The sequence below is a fragment of the Ambystoma mexicanum genome, chromosome 11, assembly GCF_040938575.1.
Source record: "Ambystoma mexicanum isolate Mex_15411 chromosome 11, UKY_AmexF1_1, whole genome shotgun sequence".
NCBI lineage: Eukaryota > Metazoa > Chordata > Amphibia > Caudata > Ambystomatidae > Ambystoma > Ambystoma mexicanum.
In genome coordinates this window covers 139,317,513-139,336,541 of record NC_090934.1, presented here as the reverse complement: position 1 = coordinate 139,336,541, position 19,029 = coordinate 139,317,513, and the positions used below count along the sequence as shown (strand labels likewise).

General features: G+C 47.4%; 1 protein-coding gene across 5 annotated transcripts in view; it reads left to right on the top strand.

Moving 5' to 3' along the window:
• The window catches only part of FHL3 (four and a half LIM domains 3), a gene marked incomplete at its 3' end in the record, with an annotated part of 254,792 nt that extends 235,850 nt beyond the window's left edge, over positions 1–18,942 (top strand). For all 5 annotated transcript variants that reach the window (XM_069622668.1, XM_069622665.1, XM_069622669.1 and 2 more), the window contains 2 exon segments: positions 2,024–2,210; positions 18,195–18,942. In XM_069622668.1, the coding sequence (XP_069478769.1) occupies positions 2,024–2,210; positions 18,195–18,346 (339 nt within the window).
• Between the last annotated feature and the right edge of the window lie 87 nt (positions 18,943–19,029).

The window sequence follows — 19,029 nt, the reverse complement described above, 5'->3', positions numbered from 1 at the left end:
TACAGGCTCCCATGCAAGGGATCAAAGAGAAGCGGGTGTGAGGTTACTTGTGCATTTCTCCATCCTCAGAAAACCAACACGAATAGACGCCAGTTTCTCCTGTTTCTGCATGCACCAACAGAAGAGCGCAACCACTATCCTATCCCTCTTCCCGCACCAGCCCTCCCTTCTACCAACTTTCTTACAGAGCCCCTGCACACCATGCAGATGGTAGCAGTGCGCGGTAGAAATCAATGATAGTTGCCTATACTGATAAAACAATCGAAAATACGGGGATGGGCCGAGAGGTGGCGTACAGGGAGAGCGGGCTGTTTATCTCTGGTTTACTCGGGTGAGCTTGGCGAGTCCTTGAAGTCCATCATATTTAGCAGTTCTTTAATGGCCTCTATGGGATGGATTCCACACACCCAGATTCCAGATAGACTCCAAAACACTGGCACATAACCAGATTGCACTGCACGCCTCTTGGGCATTATAGTTACTCATCTGATAGAAGAGGTTGGGAGGTCTACATGGATTTTCTTCAACTGCTCCTGCTCCGCTTAGCATGTACATGTTCGACAATGATCTTACCTAGCTGTTATTGTTCCAGAAAACACAATGTTAACACAATGGGGCTCATTACAAGTATTGGCGGTGCGGGAAACAATTGGCGGTAATGGAATTACCACCACTTTTCCTGCACCGCCATACGAGTATGGCCCTGGAGTGGGGGATTTACTTCCAGCATAATGCTGGAGGTAAATCCTACCACTGTATGCCGAAAGATTGGCAAAATCAGCCGAATTACTATGGCGGTAATTCCGCCAGTGGTAATAACACCAAAAAAGGCCCATAAAGTCCAATGGACTCTGAAATTTGTTTTATATACTCCGCCACTTGTAATCCAGCGGTAATTCTGCCAGACCAAGTGGAAGTAACAGTAATTCAGTTGGGCTGTATTCCGCCCAGTTTACTGCTGGAATACCACCCAACTCGTAATGAGGCCTAAGGGCATGTGGAGCGTAAAAAGAAATAAAAATAAATAAATACATTTGCTCAGGACCTTTTTGTATTCGTTATAAGAGGAGGATTCTAGACGAGCTGAAGCATCGGGGATGTCTTTCCTCTTGGGGGACCCCTGAAGTGCCAGCCCCTTCCTCAGCACAACTGCTTTTGCAAGGCACTAACTCATAGGATCGCCTCTTGAGGACTCTCTCTACCTGCCTCTGACATTCTGAACTTGAATGCTTAATGAGCAGCCCTGTGCAGTAACTTTAGGATTTAGGCTGCAGAAGTGATTAAGGTAACCCGAGAAAGTAATCACACCTTGCAGCCGAAGATACGCAGCAGCAGTAATACGTTTAACATTTAGTTAAAGGGGTACCTATGTTTTTTGAGGCGGTGGGTCCTACATTGGCCGAGCCATGTTAGTATCCCACCACCAAGCAAACAGGCAGATGGTCCCTTGAAGAAAGGTACAGGATGGCAAGGGAAGGGTGACAGGCACCAGGCAGTTCTCCTGCAGTGTGACTACGGTGACCAGATGACTCCATGTCACCCGGCACATCCTACTCCAGCCCGGGACTTTTTTATTTTAGTGTTCATTTAGTCCAGGTTTCTCATTTGGAGTGATTAGACTAGAGCCCCATAATGCAATTGCTAACTTTAAGCATGACATATACTTGTTGAGTACCTGGTCCATCCTCACCATATGCCTATCCTCACCAGGTGCCCATCCCTGACCTACGCTAGAAAAAATAACTGTGGTTAATGTTTATCCATCACACGTGTTGCGAATATTAAAATGTGTGTTCTCTTTCTTCTCTCCTCCTTTGCATCAATCATCAAATGACCACTCCTTTCCTCTCTAACCCCTTTGTCCCCCCTCTTGCGCCCTCTTGCTATCTTGTCCCTTAATTCTTTCTCCTCACTGTGCCTTTTCTCCTCCTCGCTCACTTTCTCCCTTCACTCCCCTGTCCTTCTGCCCGCTCTTTATTACTCTCCCGTCCCTTCCTGCTCCTCTTCCCCCGGCCCCGGCCAGTCCCTAACCAAAGGCGGCGTGACCTACCGGGATGAGCCCTGGCATAAGGAGTGCTTCGTCTGCACTGGCTGCAAGACTCCGCTGGCCGGACAGCAGTTCACCTCCCAGGATGAAAACCCTTACTGCATCATGTGCTTCGGGAACCTCTACGCCAAGAAGTGCGCAGCCTGCACGAAGCCCATCACAGGTACGGGGACTCCATGCAATGCACAACCATCCTATGCGCGAACCATGGCAAACAAAGAGTTACCTGTCTGATTTCGAAGTCTAACTTAGCCACTCTTATACTGTTTTATTGAATGCTACTGGCTGTATTCCTTCCGCTTCTAAGCATTGTAATATATACTAATTGACCTTTTCACAATTGATCGCGGGAGAATTGACCTTCTGCACAATTGATCGTGAAATGAAGGTCAATTAGGACATATTTGCAGGGGGAAACATCCTGCAACCCCCTACTCAATCCAAAACCCTCCGCAACCCCCTACCCAATCCCATTATATTATTTATTACCCCACATCACACATATATATAAAAAGTGAAATAAAGGTAAAAGTCAATTGTGCAGAAGGTCAATTAGGACCACTATTATTAGGACAAAAGGTCAATTGTAAAAGGTCCATTTGGGTAATACCATAATAATACATTGTACACAATTTAATGGACTTCATTTTATCAAACTCTGAAGGACGAACTTTAGAGTTCTGCCTGGATACCAACTTCCAAAGTGAAGACTGGCCCCATGCTCAACTCATTCAATCACTCACCCAGTTGGACAGCAGTAGCACAGTGTTGGTAGCATAGGCAAATGGCCACGCAAAATAATTGCCCTTTTACTCTTATATGTCCATTGACCTAGGGTGGTGCTAGTTGTTTGCATCCCACTGAGCTCTGTGTTCTGCAAGCAGTAGGAGACGTTGAAAGTATCTTCCAGTTATGGCCATGGACCTGTTTTTGGCAACGCCCATAGCCCGCGAGTGCTGTCTCTTTCACAGTGCGAAGCAAAAGATAACATTGCATGAAGTGGTGTTCTTGGAGTTGGGCTTTCCCCACTGCTGTCTAGTCTATGGAGGAGTATGCTGAACCTCAACAACTCTCCACTTCTCGGATCAAGGTGTACTCCTCTGGTCTGCCAACTGGGAACAGCCCTATTCAATCTCTTAGTGGTACATTGCTGGACAGCGGGGTCTAGAAAAGTTCTGGGGCTATGCTAATGTCGGAACTGCCGAGGCTAGCTAGCCTTTTGGTTTTAGCGCCTTTGCTTTTATCCGGGGCTACAACCAAAAGACCCAGGGCTATAGCCCCTTCAGACAGCCCCTAGCAATGCCTCTGGCGGATGACCTGCCCGGCAGGGATAATGCAAGAGCAGAGATTTCTAAGAGAAACAGTAAAAGGTATGAGGAGAAGCACAGAGTCTGTGATGAGGCACGTATCGTAAAGAACCTGCATGGCCAAAGTCCTTCCCTATTCTAGAGGCACGCTCCCCTCCAAGGACCGTGGTCCGCCAATGAGTCTCAAGGAGTGGAGTGGAGTGCCCTTGCACACTTATTTTCAGGTGCTTTGCATCTCGCTGCGGACGGATCTTGATTCGGACTGTGTGCCTGTGTACCCTGGAGCTGGTGACGCAGAGTGACTATGGGCCTCTTTACGAGTCTGGCGGTAACCCGCCGGTGCTACCGGACTCATAATACCGTTCTGGCACCTGATAACCCAGTGCCACTGGGACATTACAAGTCCCTGCGGCCCAGGATATCAGTCGGCGGAAAATGTTCCCCATTCCTGTGAAGTCCCATAGGATTCCACAGGAATGGGTTCACAGAAGCACCAGTACTGTTGTCAGCGGTGCCAGTGTTTCTGTGAAAACTCTGTGCGTGGGGGCCGTTATGCCCGACAGACCAGAACTGCCAGGCGTAACGGCCCCCGGCCGCAGAGTTGTAGTGTTGTGGTCCGGAAAGAGTGCCGGTACGGTGTGACTGGCACCCTTATTTCTGGACCACAACACTTGTAATGAGGCCCTAATGTCTTTGTCACCAAAGGAACCAGGTGGCAGCCCCCTGCAACTGTCGGGACTATTTGAGTAGAATGTGTTAGTCCTCTTCCCTGCCCTATTCTCAATTCGGGAAGTCTTACCTTTCATCGGGCTTGAAGCCTTGCTGCTATTCCAATGTCTGTAGGGCTTTCTTAGCTAACATCCCTGACCGCTGGAATACAGGCATCTTCAGCTAGCAGGAAATCGTTGCTCTAGCTTCCCTCAAGCTCATCGGGCATGGCTTTCCGTTACTCTGGCACTGGTTCTCCATTTGGCCTTGTTTGCATGACCTCTCCACTGAGCTTTCCTTCCATGGCTTTCATATGTGGATACATTGGAAGATTGATTCAGCATGTGCAAGGAATTTGTTGGTCCTTTTCACTACTTATGTTGGGTCACGTGATTGCTCCTTATAACACAGGTCCACCTCCTCCCCGTGTGCGTGTACCTGCCCTCTTAGGTGTCATGGGTGATTTACTCATTTGGATCGGCTCATTTCACCGTCACCAGAGCCGGAGTTCTAATACCTTGGCCACCTTTCCGGAATCAGGTAGAATAGTGATGTCAGACAGGGGATATGCCTCCCAAACCCAACCAGATCTCTGCCTGTGAGTTTGGTCTGCGTCTATAATGCCACACCTAGTGCCAGGTTGCACCCCTTGCTGTCCCTGCGTCTATTGCCTGAACATCAGGGAGCCGTGATCCGGAATCCAGGCCGTTCCAGCTCCCCCTATCCCGGGTTCCTGCTTCATTAGTGGGATCCCAAAATGGATTCATCCTGCACCCCCTTGGCCTGGTTTGTCAGTTATGTGGCTCTAACCCTGAGCTTCTGATGCCTGCTCTCTGGTGGATGCTTTGGGGTCATCCAAACCGGATACATGCGGTAACCTTCGTCTCCTTTTCATTTGTCCAAATGAAGGACTTCCATCCCACAGTGATCTTGTCTTTTGCAATTACCACCTGACAACTCGGGTATCCTCAATGAAGACCGGCTCTGGGGGATCCACTACACACCACCTCCTGATTATTTCATTATGTCTGTACGGGAAGGTTTTTATAGTGGGAATGAGGACCTGTAACCTGAATACCATGAAGATGGCACCTTTTATGCATCTCCAGGAGCTCCATAACAGGCCAGGTGCCACCTGTTAACTCCCAGAGCTCCCTGGCCCTGAGTTATGGTTCCTCAATGGGTGACCTTGCCCAGGACTCCAAATCTGACCATTGGGTTTTTTCCCAAATCCTAAAGTGCTGGTGTCAATGAAGTGCGATACCGCCCGTGGCCTGAAATCTGGGACCAGGTCCAGGGGTGTGCAAGGAATCATTGTTCATGTTAATGTTAGAGGTATTTGTACCGCACACCGTCACCAACGGAATTGGTCCCTGTGCGCTCAGGCCGGATCTGCAAACAAGAAGGCAGGGGGCGGTTAGTCGGGTGAAGAGGGAGTAGGAAAGTGAAAAAGGTGATGTCCTGGTGGCAGCTTCATTGTGTGACTTTTGTGTTTCCCCTGTTGTGTTATTGTCGCCTACCCTCAACAGCACGGACAGTTTGTAGCATTGCTGTTCGCCTTCGCCAGGTTGCTCATAGATTGCAATGAATGAGTTACACATAGGCATAATGCCCTGCTTTGGTCGAGAATGGCATGTCCCTCGTGCTGAGAGTTGTGCTGACCCTGGCACGTGCTCTGCCTTTCATGGCCCGCCAATGTAAGTTGAAGGCACAATGAGTCCTTCGGGCAAGACAAGCCGGCCTTTGTGCGGTATCCACGGGACTGTGCATGCCTGGGTGGCCAAGATGACCCTGCCAGCATTCAAAATAATACTGTGTGGCAGAGATGATGACTCTGCTCCTACTGGAAGAAGACTGCCTTTATGGTCCTCCTAAAAATAGCAGCAGACATGTGACCCCCATAACGCCACTTACTGGAGATCAAGGCGCGGAAGCGGACATTTGACAGTAAATGAGGACTGTGGGGCAGACCCGGAAATTCAGCAAATCGACCCCCTGCAGACTCCAGCTGCACCTGTGATGGCTTATTTTGCCTGTTAGGATAATTTAAAATCATGGTTCACCTTAGTTGTTGTCTTTGTCAAAATTACATTTTACAATATGACAAGCTGTTCATGAATTGTGTGTGTGTGTGTGTGTGCGCGCGTGTGTGTGTGTGCGTCTGCGCGCATTCGTAACAGTGCGGGAGTGCACCAAGGGATGTCCTACTGACTATGTGTGTATTAAACTGAAGCCCCATTTGCAACCAATGTTTAATTTATGAAACCACATTCGCTCTTAACCAAGAAAAAATGCAATTCTGCGCTTGTCAGATGTTTCTGTATCCAGGCTATATTAAGGCAGCACAGTGCATTACAAGTGCAGTGCTTTCCTGCATTATGTCCTGCATTTTTTAAAAATCTTTTTGAAACACCCAGTCCAGAAGGTATCACAGCATTGGTACAGTACAAAGGTGCGAAGAACAAGATGTATTATAAATGCCTGGGTAGGAGACCAAGGACCGCAATTACTCTTTATTTGTCAAACAACCAGGTCTTAAAACGTTTTTTGAAAGTGAGAAATGATTGTTCGTTTCTAATGATCGCGGGCAGTGAGTTTCACAGAACGTGTGCCGTGACGCAGAAGCTGACTCCACCAGCTCTTTTGCTATTGTACCGCGGGACGCGTCCAGATGCTGGAGCTAGATCTTCATGCCCGCGCATGGGCGATTTGGGTGATGCAGTCGTTGAGATACAGGGGCGCCTCCTTGTAGACACAGTGGTGGGCGATGGACAGGGTTTTGGATTCCACTCGTGCTTTGATGGGGGGGACCCAGTGGGAGTCACATCTGGGGGCAGATATGTGGTCAGAGCTTTTGAGGCCGAGGGCAAAGCGTAGAGCTTTATTTTGGAGTAGTTGGAGTTTGGACATGCTAGTGGATGAGGTGCCCATGAGTAATATGTTCCAATAGTCGAGTTTTGAGCACGTGCGAGTGTAAGACAGTTGCTCGGAGAGAGGAGCGGTCTACTCAGGGAGATAAGTCTAGCAATGTAGGCGGTGGATGATGCTGGGGCATTAGCGTCTGGACATGGACAGATCTGCTTCAAGGTAGACACCCAGTGTTTTCATTTGTTTTCGGACAGGGATGGATGTGGCGTCAATACGAAAAGATGAGAAAGTGGTATCCAAGTGTCCATCCAATTCTGAATTGTGCTGTAAACTGCATTGATTTTGATAGTGTCGGCATCACCCGTGAAGGGGTGAGAATTTGCATATCATCAGCGAAGTTGGTGTAGATGGTACCTCTCACATCCAAGAGATCAGAAAAGTGTTGTAGAGGGTAGACGAGAGGCAAGATCCTTGAGGCACCTCGAGCGGGCCAGGGATTGCATCAGCTGCGGCATTCACTATGAACACACGTGTGGTCTGAGAAAGTGTTTAATCCATAACTAGGCTTCTGGAGAGAAATGGAAGTGCTGGGAGAGGTGTTGGCACAGGATGTTGTTGAAGGTCGAACGCCGCAGAGAGATCGAGCAGTAGGAGGATAGCTAGTTTGCTGTTGTCATCGATATAATTCATTTGTATTTTTAAGTCCACTAAGGCCGTTTCGGTACTATGCTTAGGGCGGAAACCAGATTGCATTTTGCTGAGGAGATGGTTACTCTCCAAAAACTGCTGGACGTTGGTATAAGCCAGGCGGTCCAGAATTTTTAATAGGAACAGCACAGTAGCAATGTGTCGATAGTTGGTGGGAATAGCTGGATCTAGGGAGGTTTTTTGAAAAGTGTGGTAACCCAGGCGGATTGAATGGAGGGAGACACTATGCTCATGGGGAAGGAAGCGTTGGAGAACGCAGTGATGAGGGTGTGAGTGAAGGAGCACATAGCTTCACTACGTGGGCTGGGCAGGAGTCACCTTTGCAATTAGATGGCTTAAGGGTCCTGATGAAGGCTGCTACTTGCTCCTGGGTGACATGGCAAAAAGTGAAAAGTGGGGATTTAGAAGTGAGAACCCCAGTAGGGGGCATCAGGTTCAAATGCAGGTGCTTTGTTGGGGAGTAGGGCCTTTTAAGTGCTGATTTTAGACAGCAGTGTCTCAATTTTATGAGCGAGGGTGTTTTGTATTGTGGTATACCAGTCTTTATCAGATTGTGTGCTGGCAATGGGAGGGATGGGAGTTTCCAGCTCTGAGAATTGCAAATAATTCTTTGCTGTTGGAGCTCACGTTGGCGATTCTGTCATTGTAGCTATTGGATTTGCAGGCCAAGACCGCTTTCTTGTAGATAAAGGAAGCAGCAGCGAGAGTCTGGCAGTTCTTAGGGGAGGGTTGTGTTTTGCATAGGTGCTGTTGAGCTCTTTTTACCCTGCGTAGGAGGACCCATTCCTCAGAGAACCAGGTGTTGTTGGCTCTGTGAGGTTTAGGAATTTTAGATTTTTAGATTTGATCGGAGCATCCTGGTCGAGCACCTGGAGCAGGCAGGCGTGGTAGTGTTCAGCCAGGTCATGTGCAGAATGTGCTTGGAAAGTGACAATGGTAAGAGAAGTGATAAGAGAATGTTCTAGGTCTTCATGCTTCAGAATAGAATAGGGCCCGGAGGAATGGGAAGGGTTTTGTTGAGCTTTGCCAGGCACAGGTTGAGCTTCGTGCAAAGCTAGATACTCCCTCCGCCCGGCCGCTGACCAGGGCACGTGGACCCATGACAAACACGCAGGTTTGAGGATACCATGTGGGAGAAGATTTGCTCTGAATAATGCGTGTTACGGTAACATAATTTATCTCCGTTTTCCGTGCTTTAAGGAAATTCAGAGTCGAGTCTCCAGTTGTTTTAAACGGAGAGCGAAGAGGTTTATGCAAAGCATGCAAGACTCCTACAAGAAGGAGCTGCTGCAGGGACAAGAGTTCGAGTCCCGCGCCTACTTCCTTTCGAGTTTGGAAATGGAGTAAACCAACTGTGGGTAGTAATGATGGTAATAATAACACTACATCCCTAGTGCTCTGAAACGAGATTTCTGGTGATAGTGGCGCTATGTAAAACACTTGTACTTTCATTATTATTAGATCACGATACATCAGTGGTCTGCAACTTTTGGCTTCCCAGAGTTTTTGCAAGACATCGGGCCTCATTACACGGTAGGCGGTAGGGGATTACCGGCACCGGTAAGGGCAACGGTGCCGGTAATCCCCTACCGCCCTACTACGAGTTCCCTTTGCGGGTCATCCCCTAACGCCTGGTTTTTCCAGGAGTTAAGGACAGGACCCGCAAAGGGACTTTAGAGCTAATAACGGTACCGAATTGCGGTACCGTTATTAGCGCCTTCCCCATTCCCATTGAGCCCTATGGGGGATCAAATGGGAATGGGGAAGGGCCCTGGTGAATGGGGAATCACTGGTCCCGCCAACCTTGGAATGGACCAGTAATTGCTCCATTCACCAGGGCGGAGTCGATAAGGTTTTGGAGGCAGCCATGGCGCAATTAGCGCCATGGTTACCTCCTACCGTGTAATGAGGCCCATCCTCTCTCCATTCCTGTCACCTTGCTTAAGTGCTTATTTTCAGTGCTCCACATGTCAGCACTATTCTCAGCACTTCTTGGGCCATCACCTCTCTGGTTCAAGTGCTCCTCATCAACACTTCTCAGGGCGTCAGGTTTCTCTGCACCTCTCAGAGAACCAGCACTTAGATTCTAGTTTGTATCCTCAACACTTCTTACAGTATCAAAAATCTCAGCACTTCTGTGACTGTGTCAGTATTCTCAGCACCTGGTGGGTCATCAGTTCCTTGTTTCAATTGCTTATCCTCAATACTTCTCAGGTCGCCTTTGCTGTCTCCGCTCCAGGACAGGCTGCCCTTCCCCCTCCTATCCAAATGCATTGGTTATTTCTTTTCCAGACTTACCTCTTCTTTGAGATGTGTTGGACGAGAGGAAGTGACATATGGTGCAGGCGCCATCTTGGATTTCCATTCACATTCCGGCTCGCTATTGTAGGCACTTCCTGCACCCCGTGCACCATCTCTGAGGCACAGCGGGGAAAACCTCCAGTCTGTGATCCTTTTGCTTCTCCTTTGCTGCCAATCCCCTTTGACTCATAAGAGAAACCGTATGTTTTCCCCGCCCATCACTCCATTTCTCAGTGAAGAGTATCCAATCACTGTCAGTTTCTCCTCACACCGTGGCACTAGTGGGAATGTGGAAGTCGTGCTCCACCCTGATCTCTTGTGACAATCTTTCACAGTCTTTGCCACCATCTCAGAGATGGAATGAACGTCATGGTAAGTCAACCCTTCACCAGGTCTTAGGGTTTTTCCTTATAGTCCACAGCCTTGCATTCTTTCCTGCAAAATACTCTTGCCCTTTCATCTTCTGTCGTGCAATTCTATTGGTTCTTCATCAACTGCCCTTAATTCAGCACAATCCGCACCAAACCATGAGTGCTTGGCTGTCATTCTAGCAAACACTTGCTTCCTAATTTGGATTGTGAGTGTACCATGAAGATATTGCTAGCAGAGCTGAGAATTTGTTCATTGCCATCAGCCACTTTTGCACACGGCTCTGTAGGTCGGTTTCACACTATATTAAAGCTGATGGCTTGAGTTCCACCAGAAGCATACCAGACCCGGCACCCACAGTTCTTCGCATATTTACACCCGGAAGTGGAACATCACAAATGTTATCAAAGGCATTGCAATCCCGGTCTGTTCTAGAGTCTGCTTTGAAACAATGGGCCACATTACGACCTCGGCGGGAGCCATGCCGCTATTGGCGGCATGGCTGCCGCCGAAATCGCGTCTGGGTTCCAAGAATGGGGAATTACCGGGCCATTCTGAGTTTGGAGGGCCGGGTAATTCCTCCCTCCAGGACCCCGGGCCCGGACCTTCCCCATTCCCATTTCAGCCCCCATAGGGCTGAATGGGAATGGGAGAGGGAGCAAACAACGGGCCGATTACAAATGGCCCGTTGTTTGCTCCCTCTTCCCCTCGCGGGACCCGGTTTTACCAGGCATCCTTACCGGTTCCCTCGAGGGGACCTCGTAATGTGGCGAAACGGGTTTAACGGGTCCGCCTCCTTTTGCGGAGCCTGTTAACCCGTTCCGCCAGGGTCGTAATGAGGCCCAATGTCTTGGACTAGACACTCTGGACTGAAATGATCATGTCCCAGGTACCAGCGTAATCAGACAATGTCATCAGATAAAACATATGAAGAGTTTGGGGGGGAACTCCCCATTTAAAAAAATGTTTTTTTTAAAAAAAGAAACATTCGAAAAAAACATTTCGACGGAATGTTTTCCAGATAATGGCATTCGAAAAAATGTCATTCGAAAAAATCACTATAAACCGAGTAGGGGATAAGATCTTGTGAGAGATCTGGTGGTGAAATGGTAACCAATGCAGGGATCTCCTGGCCTGCATAGCATGCTCTGCTCTAGCCAACACACACACAGCTCGAACAGCCCCATTTTGGCCCACTTGTAGAGTCTTAATATTAGCCTTCGCTGTGCCCACCAGTAGGCTATTACCGTAGTCAATTCTGGAATTTACCAGAGCCGTAACCAACATAAAAATGTTTGCTGTAGAGAGATATGGCTCAGTCTACCTAATCAGCTTAGTTGTATAAGCACATGCGGCCTTGGCGTGTAGAACATGTTGCTTCATAGAGAGGCTAGAGTCCTAATAGACCCGCAGGGTCTTTACACAGGGGCTGACCTGGATACTACAGTCTGCAATCAAGAACTGCATGTACTCTGAGTCAAGCCTTTTAATACGTTGACTGCCGCCCACCAGCATAAGCTCCCTCTTGCTGTCATTGAGGCCAATGAATCAGAGGCCCTCCATGCCTGAATCATCATATATATCTGATTGACCCTACCTGTATCAGCCTCGTATTCTCCTGTAAGCACAAAGAACACCTGGGTGTCGTCGGCATAATTGGTATAACCAATGCCGGCGGCATCCAGGAGATCAAAAAGTGGGTGCATGTAAACATTAAGCAAAATGGGAGAAAGGCAAGCTCCCCGAAGGCACACCACAAGTCAGAAGCTCAGGAGGTGACTGGCACTCTTCAATAGCCGCTCAAGATTGACGTGGTCCCAGGAATGAACCTAGCCAAGAAATAGCCAGATCTGAACAATTCACACACCTTCTTAATCTTTAAATTTAGAGTTCACGATCCACCAAGTCAAATGCTGCTTAAAGATCCAGCAACATAAGTAAAGCAACTTGACCTTTATCAACTATTTTAGCAAGATTGGCTCGTAAATCTAGCATAGTAGTCCCCGTTCCATGAAGAGCCTGAAAGCCTGACGGACGGACGCTCAATAACCTGTGTCTCTCTGTATGCTCTTGAAACTGTAGATATGCCACTCTATCAAGAATTTTCAATAAGAGAGAGACTTTAGTGATGGGGTGATAATTGTCACCACCACTGAACCTAAAAGATTCTTTCTTCTTGGTAGGGGATATCCAAACCTCTTTGCGTGACGATGGAACCAAGGCTGTAGCAAAGGAAGAGTTCACAATTCTAGTGAGTAGTATAATCTAAAGAATCCGTAATTATGCTATCCGGGCATACATCACTCGGATAGACGGATGGCCTCCACCCCTTCACAACCCTTATGATGTCAACATCATTAATTTGCTCAAAATGGAACTCAGGTGGGCAATTAAATGAAGCCATCGGAATGTTATCATTAAGACGACAAACAGCCGAACTGACTCAGCTCATGAGCTGAGCATTCATTGTTGTGTGATGAAGTTTTATTTTCATAGAGAAGCCCTTTTCAATCTAAGTACACCAAGCATTGCTACTAAGTACCTCAGGACTCACAATCTTCTTACCCTCAAGTTCTCTTAAGATGGCAAATAGTTCTTTCTGACTAGATTTTGCACCATTTATCCTATTATCGAGGCTGATTCGCTTAGCCGCAAGAATGGCTTCTTTGTAATTAGTCGCAGCAAGCCGGTAAGAGGAGAGGGTATTCTCACTGGACTTCACGTTCGACCAGTCTTTTGAGTCTCCTATGTTCAATAATGTCCATAGAGAACCATGTCTTTCCGTATGTCTCAATTTTAACCTTTTTTACACTAAAAGGTGCTAAGATGCTTATGGCTACATTAGTAGTGTTTATGAACTGCTTATCCAAAGCTGAGGTCTCAGTGAGATGAGACATGTTAGAGAGCAAGGGGAGAACGAAGTTAGCAAATGCCTCCAGCGATATACAAACATGGATATACAAACCATTGGAACGGGAACAAATTGGAATTTAAGTTTGATCAGGAATTTAGAATTTGAAACACATGATTCATGAGAATATATGAATTATTTGTAAGGAGAAGTAATGACATTTAAGTTTGATTTGGAAACACATGATTCATTAACACACTAGTGACTAGACTATTAACGAATTCACTGATTAAGGAAAGAAGCATGAGTCTCATTTTATTCTAAGAGGAAAGGGAGAATCTGCATACACCTTATCTGCCAGGTGCAGTAGCTAACCCTATTTATCAACAATATCTATTATTACAAGTATTGGCCGGACACATTAATGTTAATCAGCGACGGCTAACCTTATCAACAATAGAAACCATCGCCGTAAAAATGAACTTAGGCCTGGACACATTATGAATTCAAAATAGAATGCGCTTTTAACTTTTACAGAGGTTTTACGGTATGTGTGTAGTAGTGTCTATGATAAACATTTATGGTCTATTATGTAACTAATACTGCATTCCCGATTTTAAAAAAGTATTAACAAAAATTTAAAACGTTCAGATTTCTTGATCTGTTCTAAAGTATTTGAGCTCAGGATCTGTGCGTAGTAAACCGTCCAGTGATGTTGTCAAATCTAAAAGCAATAGTGTTTAATGTGGCAATAAGACCCGAGGCGGCGGGCCAATACCGCCCCAGGTAATGCCCGGGGCCGTAGTTATAAGCCTAAGCTTAGCGGTTATTGCATTACCGGATTGGCGGCCGCCGAGGGTCTTATTGCCATTAGCACCCGGCCCGTTGGATCGTGGTGCTAAAGGCATTTTATTTTCTGTTTCGGCGCGTTTCAAAACAGAAAAAAAAAATGAAAAAAAATGGCCGCCGGGAAAGGGAAAACTGAGTCCGTTTTCCCTTTCCGTGGCGGCCATCGGGAGCGGACGCGCTGGGAACACAAGTGTTTCCAGCGCGTCCGCTCCCGAAAAAAAAAAGAAAAAAAAAGCAGAAGGTAAGTGGGGTTGGGAGGGTGGAAGGGAGGGAGTGGAAGAAAAAAAATAAAATTTACCTGCGTCCCCGCTGGGGGACGATGGAAGCCTCCAGCCGTGTGGAGGCGCGGAGCGCGGATGGCCCGCTCCGAGTCTCCACACTGCTGGAGCCTGCTATTGTTGCCCAGTGGGGACGCAGGAGCAAAAAGGTAAGTGGGGTAGGGAGGAGGGAGGGAGGGAAGGAAAAAGAAAGAGCTTACCCGAGTCCCCGGCAGGGGGCGAAGGCAGCTTCTCAGTCATGGGGAGGCTCGGAGCGGGGATGGCCCTGCTTCGTGCCTCCTCATTGGCTGAGGGGCTGCCACGCCCCCGCCGAGGACAAGGCGGCTGGAATCCTGGCCGAGAATCGAAGAATTCTCGGCCGGGTAATGACCTGGCGAGAGCCAATCAGAATGCTTATTGCATTCTGATTTTCTCACGCCAGGTACTAATGACCCTTTATTGGGTACACAACCTTTTGTCAAGAGAACTCTTCGCCTCTACAAACAACTTGCATACCACTGCTCCGCCCCATGCACTCTAGCACAGGAGTCTATCCAGTGGCATACCGAGCGGCAGGTCGGGGGGAAGCTTGGCCCCCCAGTGGCTTTTTAGAGCCAGACCGTGACATTTGGCAGTGGGACATCTCTCCCGTTTGGCACCCTGTCCCGCTGGCAGGACAATGATGGTGACGAGTACAGCATTCCTGCTCAGAACCCTCATTATCCGAGTATGGCGTTCCTGCTCAGCACCCTCATTATCCGAGTACTGCGTTCCTGCTCAGCACCCTCATTATCCGAGTACAGTATTCCTGCTCAGCACCCTCATTATCCGAATATGGGGTTCCTGCTCAGCACCCTCATTATCCGAGTATGGCGTTCCTGCTCAGCTCCCTCATTGTCCTGGCACAGAGCATTATAATGGGAGCCATTAGACATTGATGGGGTGGAGGGGGGACTATTGGCTGGGACTTTTGTCCCTTAAGGATAAGTCAAAGAAATAAGACGTCCGTGCTTGGGCCATAAAACCTGCATTTGTAAAGAAACGCATGTTTATTTGTTTGAACGTTATTGTCCGCATTATTAAAGCAACATTTTTCGGAAGGCAAAGTAGAGGCTGCAAGTTTGCTACGTGAACATTTCACCTAAGAAAAACAAGCATTTTTGGTAGTCTGTTTTGTTTGCAATTCATTTAAGCAACAGTTTTCGAGGAAGGGAAAAAGAAAAGCCGCAGGTTATTTCGGCATGAAAGGTTTTTTTTTAAAAAAAAAGCTTTTCTGAAATGGGGCGTCTTTGCAATAATTTTAACTGCAGATTTGGAGAGCTGTAAAGATTAATCTGCCTTTGTTGACATGTGAAAGCTGTATTGTTTTATTAACAAAGTTAGCATTTTGTGATGGTTTGTGTTTCCAATTACGTGGGCCAACTCGTTTGGTGATCAGGAGGCATCACAAGAGATTATGTTGCAAGAAATGATCATGTGTGTGCAGTGGCGTACCGAGTGGGGGCATGAGCACATTTGGCAGTGGGACATCTCGCCCGTTTGGGACCCTTACAGGGTGCCAAATGGGAAAGGTGTCCCGCTGGCAGGAACCTGATTGTGCTGAGCATGGTGTTCCTGCTCAGCACCCTCATTATCCGAATATGGGGTTCCTGCTCAGCACCCTCATTATCCAAGTATGGCGTTCCTGCTCAGCACCCTCATTATGCGATTATGGCGTTCCTGCTCAGCAGCCTCATTATCCAAATATGGTGTTCCTGCTCAGCACCCTCATTATCCGAATATGGGGTTCCTGCTCAGCACCCTCATTATCCGAGTATGGCATTCCTGCTCAGCACCCTCATTATCCGAGTATGGTGTTCCTGCTCAGCAGCCTCATTATCCGAGTATGGGGTTCCTGCTCTGCACCCTCATTATCCGAGTATGGTGTTCCTGCTCAGCACCCTCATTATCCGAGTATGGTGTTCCTGCTCAGCACCCTCATTATCCGAGCATGGTGTTCCTGCTCAGCACCCTCATTGTCCTGGCACAGAGCATTACAATGGGAGCCATTAGAGATTGATGGGAGGGAGGGGAAGACTATTAGCAGGGAAACGTTAATGGGGTGATCAGAAGTGAGAAGGGTGCATAATGCGGCATGGTTTATGAAATAATGACTATGGCTTTAAAACCCAAGGGGGGGTTGTTAGGCTCACATTAATCCGCATGATGCTATTGTGACTTTGCATGCAGGATTGGTGAAAAAAACGAAAGCCATACTCTTATTGCTCACCATATTTCAATGACGATGTATATAGAGTATAGTTTATTATGAAAGGCGTGTTTATTATGCAATGTGGTTTACTTACACGGCATTGCTTTAAAGTATTATTTAAGCAAACACGAAATGCAAAGTGAAACCTTAATAAATATCTATGGCCCTCATTACGACTCCGGCGTTAACCAATGGCGCTATTAGCGCCGTGGTTAACGTCGGTAACTTACCGATTCCGCCATGGTGAAATGGGGAATTACCACCCCATTCCATGGTTGGCGGGGCGGTAATTCCCCATTTACCATTGGCCCTTCCCCATTCCCATTTTTGCCCCATAGGGCTCAATGGGAATGGGGAAGGCGGTAATTACGGTACCGCAAATTGCGATACCATCATTACCTTCAAAGTCCCTTTGCAGACTTTGAAGTTAGACCAGCCGTTAAGGTCAGGAGCCGCGAAGGGACCTCGTAGTAAGCCGTTGAGGGGTTAACGGCGCCGCAACCTTTTACGGCGCTGTTAACCCCTTAACGCCTGGGTCGTAATGACCCCCTATATCAACTAAACCTGGAAGATGTGTTCAGTTGCTTACATTTTCCACATCTCGTTTTCACCATTTAACCAAAGTGTGTGATCCTGGGCAAATCATTTAATCACACTGTGTCCTATCTGCAGCTCTGTAAGTGATTCACTTCATAGTGCATGTTAATATGTTAATATATCATGCTATTAAAGCCTAATGACTATAGTGTTGCTCTATATTTAATATTAGAGCAATTTATTTATTTTGCACCACAAAGTTATTTGCTACTTGGCTTATTTATGGTAACTTATTCTAAAGTCACATCCATGGTCCCTCCACGTATCGTAGCAATCCATGTGCAAATTAGTAGGTTTGCATGTATTTTGCCCCCACAGAGCCTGGACAGGGCTCTAATAGCTGAGTTTCCTGAATCTGTAATTGTCTTGCATTTATTTTCCTTATATGTATGTGTTAAAATGCCATCTGCCAATAATGCTACCAAAAAAGTTGATCTAGGAAGGAGGGGGCGTGAATGAGACCGTATGAAATCCCAAGCCCTGCATTTGGGGGGGAAATAGCAGGATATTTTTGTGTCTCTCCCCCCCTACCCACTCTTGCACTGCTGGCTACTTCCCTGATGCTCCCAGTATGGGAGGATAGCTCAGGGGAAACACGTTTGGAATGGAAGCGAGAGAACGCAGAGCGTCATGAGTTCGAATGCTGGCCCTTCGTTTTGAGGCTGGCCAACGGCATGAAGTGCGATACAAAAGCTCAATTTATTTATTTAATGGAACAGAAATACTTCTTTTCCCTTGACACAAACCACCTTGAAACAAACAGGCGCGCAGTACCCGGGTACATCCGAACTGCACACGTCACCACACCAGCAAGGCTCTTTAGCTTTGTTGCTCTCTGCCCCAGTAACCTAAGCCCATTCCTCTTTGTAATCCCTGGAGCCACTGGACACCACCCCAAATGGCAAATCCCAGTGACATAGCCTAACAACACTTTTCCTCTGAGCGCCTTCCTTGAAATTCAGAGTTTGTTGCTTTTGTTAAGACCCTTATTAGATGTGTTTTAGGGTCATTGACCCTCATTAGATGTGAATTGGGGGGTTTTGGTTTTCCTGACCTTGTTATTTTTGTGTCCCCTACTCAGGTTTCGGTGGGAGTAAATATGTGTCCTTTGAGGACCGACACTGGCACCACAACTGCTTCAACTGTTCCCGCTGCGCCGCGCCGCTGGTCGGAAAGGGGTTCTTTCCGGAAAAGGACGACATATTGTGCCGTGAATGCAACACCGATCTCTAAAGACCCCAAAGACTTCACCACTCGGCTGAGATACATAAGCTGAATGCTGTGCGATTAAGGAGCGAAACGCGCTTCTAAGATGCTAACATTGAAAATGTGGCGCAAAAAGACTTTTTTTCTTTACAAATCCAAATATTGTGTTAAGGACATAGCTTTATGAGCGTCTGTGTATCGCTTTCTCATGCACCCACATCCTAAGACTGTCACCTATGGCTCCTTAAAGTCTCCAATGCAGCGCTGTAGATGCAAGACGAGAAGCGAAGACGAAGGCGGCCATTTTGATGGTGTAGTCATGCGACGTTCTACCTGCTGCATCGTGCGCTTGCTGCCGGCCTCTTTGGAGGTGGGTGCAACACATTCACGCAGGTTGTTGGGAGACGAGACATCCTTGGGGCCACTCCACTACCACTTTGCTCACGGCATATTCTCTCAGTTCATATATTTTGTGCATATGTTGCCAGCAAGAATTTAAAATGTCACAAGAGTATCTGCAAAGATGTGGGTTGGCTCATGCTTGAGTGGTATAATGCTTCCTTGACCTTTAAAAAATAACAATAATCTCCAGTGTAACCGTAGAGAATTACCATTGGCTATAAGTAAAATGCGCATGTTTAGCCTGCAAACTTAGCCGAGAGAGAGAGAGAGAGAGAGAGAGGAGAGAGAGAGAGAGAGAGAGAGAGAGA